This window comes from Ptychodera flava, chromosome 21, assembly GCF_041260155.1.
Source record: "Ptychodera flava strain L36383 chromosome 21, AS_Pfla_20210202, whole genome shotgun sequence".
Classification (NCBI taxonomy): Eukaryota; Metazoa; Hemichordata; class Enteropneusta; family Ptychoderidae; genus Ptychodera; species Ptychodera flava.
The window spans coordinates 33525261-33534727 of NC_091948.1; the positions used below are offsets into that span (position 1 = coordinate 33525261).

General features: G+C 38.0%; 1 protein-coding gene across 1 annotated transcript; it reads left to right on the plus strand.

Annotated features, from left to right (window-relative positions):
• The first annotated feature begins 414 nt into the window (after nt 1-414).
• LOC139122062 (apolipoprotein(a)-like) lies at nt 415-8643 on the plus strand. The gene is made up of 6 exons (XM_070687441.1): nt 415-508; nt 991-1251; nt 3105-3365; nt 3737-4003; nt 6519-6785; nt 8418-8643. The coding sequence occupies exons 1-6, from the start codon at nt 454-456 to the stop codon at nt 8432-8434; spliced, it is 1128 nt and encodes a 375-aa protein (XP_070543542.1). The 5' UTR covers nt 415-453; the 3' UTR covers nt 8435-8643.
• Nucleotides 8644-9467: the final 824 nt, after the last annotated feature.

Here is a 9467-nt window from a genome sequence, read left to right on the forward strand (position 1 = left end):
TTGCTTGGCAATTATTATTATTATAATTATTACATTTGATAATATTTTCCACTATATATTGATATAGCGATTTTAAAGGTATTGACCTACGCCTATCAATGATACGGATATATTCATTGTGATACCTTCAGTAATTTCTCATTTCCTAATACGATATTACGATCGTCGTAGTGGTCTGCGATGACTGAATTTCAGTTCGCGCAAAAGCGACGTCAGTAAACGGTACACGGTACAGTGAAGGATGTATTTTTGTGAATCAAATCGGTGATCACTTACTGATCATTTGCATATAGTATAATTATTGCATGTGAAGTGTCCAATAGTGGGAGGCCGTCTCATTTTATTCATATTCGATTAAATGGTTAAATGTCTGTATTTTTGTCAAACGATCAAATATAAAAGAAAAAGTGAGCGTTTTCTTGTACAGTGTTTTGTTTGCAGTTGTGCATTAATATGATCGCGATATTACTGACAACGTTATTCATCGTGGTTGATTTTTCGGAATCCGGTAAGATATTTATCACCCTGATAAACCTATATTTTCTCAATAGACTCTCCATCAACGATAGTTTGTGCTACTATTGTTCTGTGCGCAAACAATATTTGTTATACTTTTATTAAAACCATACGGACTTTGATATCTACAGGACAGGGAGAAGTGTACGTTGAACTAGTGCGTATTCCGTCATGATGATATTGCGATCTCTCTCTCTCTCTCTCTCTCGTCTCTCTCTCTCTCTCTCTCTCTCTCTCTCTCTCTCCTCTCTCTCTCTCTCTCTCTCTCTCTCCACATATAAGAATAAAATGAGACGGCCTCCCACTATACCCCATAGTATTTGTTAATATTCGTAAATCAGACGTTTCTTGGCTTATTCGAGGCAGGAATGTTTTCAAATTTATTGATTAACTTTACTATAGGCAGTAGTCATCAGGTAAAGTGCATGTTCGTTTAAAAAATTAATATTGGTATTTTTTGTGTTTTTTTACCAGCCAGTGAATGCTATCATGCTGTTGACGGGTACGATTATCGTGGCACTGTTTCGATGACTGCAAATGGGAATACGTGTCAAGAATGGACAGAACAGAGTCCGCATTCTCATACCAGGACTCCAGAGAATTATCCAAACTCAGGACTTGGAGCACATAACTACTGTCGTAACCCTGATGGTGGGGACGGTGCTTGGTGCTATACGACCGATTCTTCGGTTCGTTGGGAATTTTGTGATGTTGGTCAACCAGAGGAAAATTGTGGTAATATTCTCGTGTAAAACAACATTTTCTTTTTATATAATTTCAAATGCGAAAATGTCAATATTCAAAATTGTTCTAAATAATAATCGTTTGATTATTTAGAGTACACGAATATTCATTGACAACTCGGTTTCGACATCATTTATTGGTAGCTGGGAATTTTTCTAGACCGTTTACACACAGAAAGAGGAAACCAGAAGGTAGCTCACTATTCAATATGGTAGAGTAGTGATATGGTAGAGTAGTAACTTTGACTATAGAAATCAGCTTCAGGACATAAACCCTGACCAAATTATTTTGAAATTTTAGCTTGCCGTTTTGAATTCTACATCGACATTGCTACCTTGTATTTTGTATGATGTGTGTTTTAGAGGCAACCAATGAATGTTATCATGCAGTCGATGCGAAGGATTATCGTGGAGCTGTTTCGAGAACTGAAAATGGTAGAACATGTCAAGAATGGACAGAACAGAGTCCACATTCGCACAGCAGGACTCCAGAGAATTATCCAAACTCAGTTCACTGTTAAATTACATATGGCCGATAAAAAACCTTGAAAAGAGGTTTACAAGCCAAGTTCACATACCACTCTTTCTTTCCATGAATATACTACAGTATGTGTTACTTAATAGGCCTATGTGTTTCAAAGCACAAGTGCTGTCGATTTTAAAGCCTTGGGTCAATTATTTATTTTCAAACCTAAACTATCGATTCAATTTCCTAGACATGAAGCTGAATCATATGATAGTACGCGACTAGAGGTGGTTGATCGTTGATTGTAAAGTTGCATATCTGCCGCTCAAAAAAGTCTGCGTATCAGTGCTGCGCATAATTATTTCACATGGTTAAACCCTTTTTTTCTTTAAGTCGAAGTCATCAATTGCTTGGCAATTATTATTATTATTATAATTATTACATTTGATAATATTTTCCACTATATATTGATATAGCGATTTTAAAGGTATTGACCTACGCCTATCAATGATACGGATATATTCATTGTGATACCTTCAGTAATTTCTCATTTCCTCATACGATATTACGATCGTCGTAGTGGTCTGCGATGACTGAATTTCAGTTCGCGCAAAAGCGACGTCAGTAAACGGTACCCGGTACAGTGAAGGATGTATTTTTGTGAATCAAATCGGTGATCACTTACTGATCATTTGCATATAGTATAATTATTGCATGTGAAGTGTCCAATAGTGGGAGGCCGTCTCATTTTATTCATATTCGATTAAATGGTTAAATGTCTGTATTTTTGTCAAACGATCAAATATAAAGAGAAAAGTGAGCGTTTTCTTGTACAGTGTTTTGTTTTCAGTTGTGCACTAATATGATCGCGATATTACTGACAACGTTATTCATCGTGGTTGATTTTTCGGAATCCGGTAAGATATTTATCACCCTGATAAACCTATATTTTCTCAATAGACTCTCCATCAACGATAGTTTGTGCTACTATTGTTCTGTGCGCAAACAATTTTTGTTATACTTTTATTAAAACCATACGGACTTTGATATCTACAGGACAGGGAGAAGTGTACGTTGAACTAGTGCGTATTCCGTCATGATGATATTGCGATCTCTCTCTCTCTCTCTCTCTCTCTCTCTCTCTCTCTCTCTCTCTCTCTCTCTCTCTCTCTCTCTCCACATATAAGAATAAAATGAGACGGCCTCCCACTATACCCCATAGTATTTGTTAATATTCGTAAATCAGACGTTTCTTGGCTTATTCGAGGCAGGAATGTTTTCAAATTTATTGATTAACTTTACTATAGGCAGTAGTCATCAGGTAAAGTGCATGTTCGTTTAAAAAATTAATATTGGTATTTTTTGTGTTTTTTTACCAGCCAGTGAATGCTATCATGCTGTTGACGGGTACGATTATCGTGGCACTGTTTCGATGACTGCAAATGGGAATACGTGTCAAGAATGGACAGAACAGAGTCCGCATTCTCATACCAGGACTCCAGAGAATTATCCAAACTCAGGACTTGGAGCACATAACTACTGTCGTAACCCTGATGGTGGGGACGGTGCTTGGTGCTATACGACCGATTCTTCGGTTCGTTGGGAATATTGTGATGTTGGTCAACCAGAGGAAAATTGTGGTAATATTCTCGTGTAAAACAACATTTTCTTTTTATATAATTTCAAATGCGAAAATGTCAATATTCAAAATTGTTCTAAATAATAATCGTTTCATTATTTAGAGTACACGAATATTCATTGACAACTCGGTTTCGACATCATTTATTGGTAGCTGGGAATTTTTCTAGACCGTTTACACACAGAAAGAGGAAACCAGAAGGTAGCTCACTATTCAATATGGTAGAGTAGTGATATGGTAGAGTAGTAACTTTGACTATGGAAATCAGCTTCAGGACATAAACCCTGACCAAATTATTTTGAAATTTTAGCTTGCCGTTTTGAATTCTACATCGACATTGCTACCTTGTATTTTGTATGATGTATGTTTTAGAGGCAACCAATGAATGTTATCATGCAGTCGATGCGAAGGATTATCGTGGAGCTGTTTCGAGAACTGAAAATGGTAGAACATGTCAAGAATGGACAGAACAGAGTCCGCATTCGCACAGCAGGACTCCAGAGAATTATCCAAACTCAGGTCTTGGACAACACAACTACTGTCGTAATCCTGACGACGGAGACAGTGCTTGGTGTTATACGACAGATCCAAATTATCGCTGGGAATATTGTGATATTGGACAACCGGATGAAAATTGTGGTTAGTAACTGTAGAATATTCTCGTATACGTAAACAGTGTATTGTTTGAATAATGAACCCCTTTCTCGAGGGTTAAGTTTTCTTTACTGGTAAACACTCAACGGTAGTTGCAAGGCGAAGAATTCATCATTCAAACTCGAGCTTGTTCATTGTAAAATGTCACAGTTAACGTTATTTACCAGTGTCCTGACAATTCGGTTTTAACACCATTTATCTCTAGATAGAAATTCCGTTGCAATTTTATTACATTGAACGGGGAAAAAATGGTTAATCATTCTTCTTATCACATGAACTGGCCCGTATCACCACCTGTGTGACGTACACCAGCACAGATAAGAAATCCATATTACCCCTGTTGTACGTCATCAATCGGAACTTTTTCTATACACGTCGCGACACAGACCGAGTCGTGATCGATGCCGCGCTCTCATGACATTTTAACAAAAAGGTGACCCGATAAATCCAGACATGGAAACTGACATAGAAGCCATGTCCAACGAAATTTCGAGTCGCTAAAACTATAGCTATTCCCGAGAATCGAATGGGGGAAACCCGGCGATCACGATGGGCGATAAACCTGAAATCTACACCTCAACTAAGTTCACCTGAATAAATGAGCACCGTATAATCTTCAGCAAAGCGCCATAGGAGGCAAAGCATAAAGTCATTCGACTAACAACGATAAATTTCCTTCACCACGCAAAAAGTTCGTAAATTCTCGTTCGGAATCAAACCTAAGACATATGCTGTCGAGCTGTACTGCAGCGCTGTGGAATCCGATACGAAGGTTGACTCAGACAACACTCGCAACGGAACAGAGTTTCCGTCAAGTAACAAAATTAGGATGTATCTACGGGCGAATTATGTGTCTCTACAAACATCAAAATCCGTTAGACGGAAACATTGAGGGCCGAGATCGGGATTTACGAGTTGACACGGGAGGATACTGGTTCACGGCAGCGTTGTGGCCACAAACATGCAATGTGGTACCGTGCTTTCGCGCTTGCCAAGGTCGTAAACTTGTGTGATATTTTCGAAAGCCACGGCATCTCTAAGAATGACAAGATTTATCAAGTAAATGCAACGACATGATCGAAACAGTAATTCTTATTCTCAGAAATGCCGTGGCTTTTGTAAATATCACACAAGTTTACGACCTTGGGGAGCGCGAAAGGTTCCGTTTGATGACACAGAGAATTTACGGAATTGTTTGTGTGATGAAGGAAATTTATCGTTGTTAGTCGAATGACTTTATGCTTGTGCCTTCTTTGTCGCTTTTCCGAAGCTTACTTACTTATTGATTCAGTTGAACTTACGTTGAGATGTAGGTTTCGGGTTTATCGCTAACCGGGATCGCCAGGTATACAACATCGACACTGAATCTTACGACTCGACTGGAGCCGCGACTTTACTGAGCCAAAATAAAACGATCGACGGTATCCCCATTCGATTCTCGGGAAAAGCTCTAGTTTTAGGGACTCGAAATTTCGTTGGAAAAATATGCCTTCTGTGTTTCCATATCCAGATTTATCGGGTCACCTTTCTACAAAAATGTCATGAGAGCTAGCATCGATCACGACAAATCGGTCCGTGTCGCGACCTGCAGGCATGAACGGTACCATGCAGGAAAAAAGTTTTGGTTGATGTCGTAGAACAGGGGTAATTCGGATTTCTTATCCGTCCTGTTCTACGTCACACAGGTGGCGATTCGGGCCAGTTCATGTGATAATACATAATTATTACATGCCTTGTATATCGAACATCACGCGATCCACATAGGATTCAATGGTAACTAGTTAATAACGTCGAGTCCCGCATAGTCATCACTTGACTGAGATTGAACTGAAACTATTTTCACCTTGACATCTTCGGAATTAAAAAAATGATAAAATTACATGCTTTACATAGGAAATACTGTTTTTTACAAAATTATGTGAAAAAATTGATAAACCACTCATTTAAATATATCAATGCGCCGTTCGATAATGATAATTATTCTATTTTTTCAACACATTTCGTCTTACATTGAAATAACATAAACCCCAAAAAAATTAGAGTAAAAATTATGTAACCGAGGCATGCAATAAAAATATTATAGCCCAAACATGGGACTATGAACCCTTAAAAGAGGAGACTATTTGCCCTCCTTGAGCCGGGCAAATGGCCACCTACCCTCGGGCACATAGTCATATGTTTTGGCAATAATATAATATATTGTCCCTAGCAATATTTTAGATGTTAAAGCACATATCGCATGTCTTTTGGATTTAGTTTCTGCACGAACTATCTCAGAAGTACATATGCGTCATAAGCGAGAAAAGAATGAAAAATGTCACTGTCTTTAAGCTCTGTCACAAAGTACTGTGAAAAAACATAACCCCTTTAACGTGGCTATTTAGAGTATACAGATTAGCTTTGAATACATACATCACCAAATCTTTCGGAATACCGAGTCTTAGATTTCCTTATTTAATTCAACATCGACGTTGCTAACTTGTTTTCTTTGTCTTTCAAGAACTGGCGAATGAATGTTATCATAAAAGCGACGGCAAGGATTATCGTGGAACTGTTTCGAGAACTGAAAATGGTAGAACATGTCAAGAATGGACAGATCAGAGCCCGCATTCGCATACCAGGACTCCAGAGAATTATCCAAACTCGGGACTTGGACAACACAACTACTGTCGTAACCCTGACGACGGAGACGGTGCTTGGTGCTATACGACAGATGCGAATAATCGCTGGGAATATTGTGATATTGGACAACCGGATGAAAATTGTGGTGAGCATTTCGTAACGTAACTTGCTGCTAGAAATCTGTACATACGATGTAATATATATTGTTCACAATCTCTTTTGCACACAATTAAGTCACATTTTGTCTACCTTTTTCAATACTCTATTGATGCAGCTTCATAACATGTTCTTCCTCAATGCCTATGACAAACGTTGCGCGTTCGGTCTTGCCAAATACAATATTGAGAGTGACAACAATAAAAAGGTTTTGAAAACATTCATAAGATGTATAGATTTGAAAGACGAAATGTACTGGTGAACCTGTCCACATGTGCCTTCTAAATAATTGCAAAGGAAATATTATGCATGTCTACAAGATGTAAAATTTGGAGGCTTTTTCTGAGTCAAGTTCGATGCTTGCTATGTGTTATCAGTTATTTTGATTGAGTTGGTAAGGATACATCTCGGGAGGTCTATCATGGCAGGTGCGACCCCGCCCCTTATACCCCTTTCTACAATGTGACTCTCCCTTTATTATTTAGTAGCCTGGAAAATTAACTACTCGGAAGCATGATATTAACAAACTCGGATGTTGACCTTACCTATACTTATGAAATTGCCTGTCATCTACAAATATATTATACAATGGAACTTCTTTATGACCATGAAAGGGATCATAGCGCTAGCACATAATAAATCTCATCCTTAAAGGAAAGCATACTGCAACGATGTATATATTTCCTAGAGCTATTGCAAAGATCAACACGATTGGGATATTAAGTCAAATGTTACATGTATTTTGCACGAAGATCCGACAAGACCATTGGTAGGCTCACCAGAAATTACCATCACGTGGCCATCGAGTATTTAGAGAACCATTCCGTAATACTACAGCGGACCCTTCCCACTAACAAAACACCATTTCATTTGTCCGATCTTTTATGATAACAAAGTATATGTTGAAACATGTCTACAGGGATCCTTGTTTCATTTATTTCACCGGATGCCAATCAAAGGGGGAACACTTTAAATTTTGTACAAAAAGGGTTTTAAAGGTCCACATTGACTACATCTGTACTTATTTGCTAATGTCTGTAAGATGAGTTTTGCTGTTTGAAGTCTGATAGACCAGCTAGATACTGCTAACTTTGTTGGGTGGGGGGAGGGGGCTAGAATTCTTATTTTTGTGGACATCAAAAAGTAGCTGATCCCCCTCCTGGCTAAATTGGTTGAAATGTGCTTATAGTATTTTGAATGAGCTGTTAATACGTTTGAATGAGCTGTTAATACGTTTCACATTTTCTGTGCATAACCAGATGTACAGAAGTAATGTGTTTAAAGTGGTGTCAAGACTAAAATCAAAGAGAAAGCCGCAGGAAATTAGAAACTTCATTTAATTGGTAATTAGATTGTTAAAAGCCATCACATTAAGTGTTAATGAATCAATGATTTGCTCACTGAAAGTCAGCTTTTCCTCATTTGTATGTACGACTTTTATGGACAGTACCTGCATCTTTTGAACAGAATACATGCAACGGGTCATTACCAGTGAACAAACCCGTGACTAATACCCTACAGGGTAAAGTTCGTAAAACTGTTACAAAGATAATTTTGAATGCGTAATGTGGTATAAGATATTTAGTTTTGTATGGCTGTCACGGCCATTACTACTTCATAGGTCATAGGTGTGGGTAACAGCGAAAACTTCGAAGACAATTCTGTTTGTGGAATGATGATACTCGGCAGGATGACCAAAGAGAACCCCATTCACGTCAGATGTGGCTGTGAGTCTCCAATGGATTGACGCTAACACTTTGCGAAGTTGAAGTTATGGCAACCTAAAAACGACAAAGGGAGCAATGGAAATATTTCTGCATGCTTTTTTTCTCGGTCTTGATTAGATTATGATCCGCATCTTATCAAAGGGTAAACGTGGATTGAGAACACTAAATCAATATTACGATAACAGTAGTCTATTATATTTGCTGGGAGTAAGGTTTAGGTTTAATTATGGGAAATAAAGGAGCAATTGCAAAATTATTTTAGCATTGTTTGTTTCTTTACATTATGACAGAAGCCGCAGAACATGTTGTACATGATGGTCGTTCACATTGTTTATGGCGGAAATAACAAATCTAACGTCATCCTTAAATGTCATACTACAAATCGTAATATGCGTTTTAATTGATGGGAATGTTGTGCAAGGATGCAATTTACATCACAGAAAAACGGAATGTACAGTGTATATGCCATGCTTATTCTGCAACTGGATTTCAAAATTTTGCCAGGAAGAACATATTAGCATGGTGTCTCCCTTTCATTTTAAATTATACTTTAAAAATCTACCTCACAAATGAAGTTGAAATAGCCATTTCTCGCAACTTTAAATTTGAAATTTTATAATACTGTGACCAACTTCCTGTGATATTCAAAAACAGTATTCAGTCAACTTTTCAATCGTAAAGCTACTACCGCTTCCTCTCTGTCGGATTTCAACACCTCGTACTTTTTAGATATGAGAATTTTTCTTACGTTCAAGCCTTTGACGGGGAGCTATTGGGTCTCGCTCAAGGGTCAATGTTGTAACATACAATTTCTTGCCAATACGACAACCTTAGACGGTCTTTGAGTCTCGGTGCTAGAATCGTGAGCATGACTTCAGTCGCTTAACAATCGAACATACAGGACAAAGTCTAGCAACAGAGATAGCTATGGGGATTTTGAATGC

Coding starts and splice junctions, on each gene's coding strand:
- LOC139122062 (XM_070687441.1), top strand. CDS start 454: ATGATCGCGATATTACTGACAACGTTATTCATCGTGGTTGATTTTTCG. Junction 509..990: donor GGTTGATTTTTCGGAATCCG/GTAAGATATTTA, acceptor TTTTTTTACCAG/CCAGTGAATGCTATCATGCT. Junction 4,004..6,518: donor ACAACCGGATGAAAATTGTG/GTTAGTAACTGT, acceptor TTGTCTTTCAAG/AACTGGCGAATGAATGTTAT.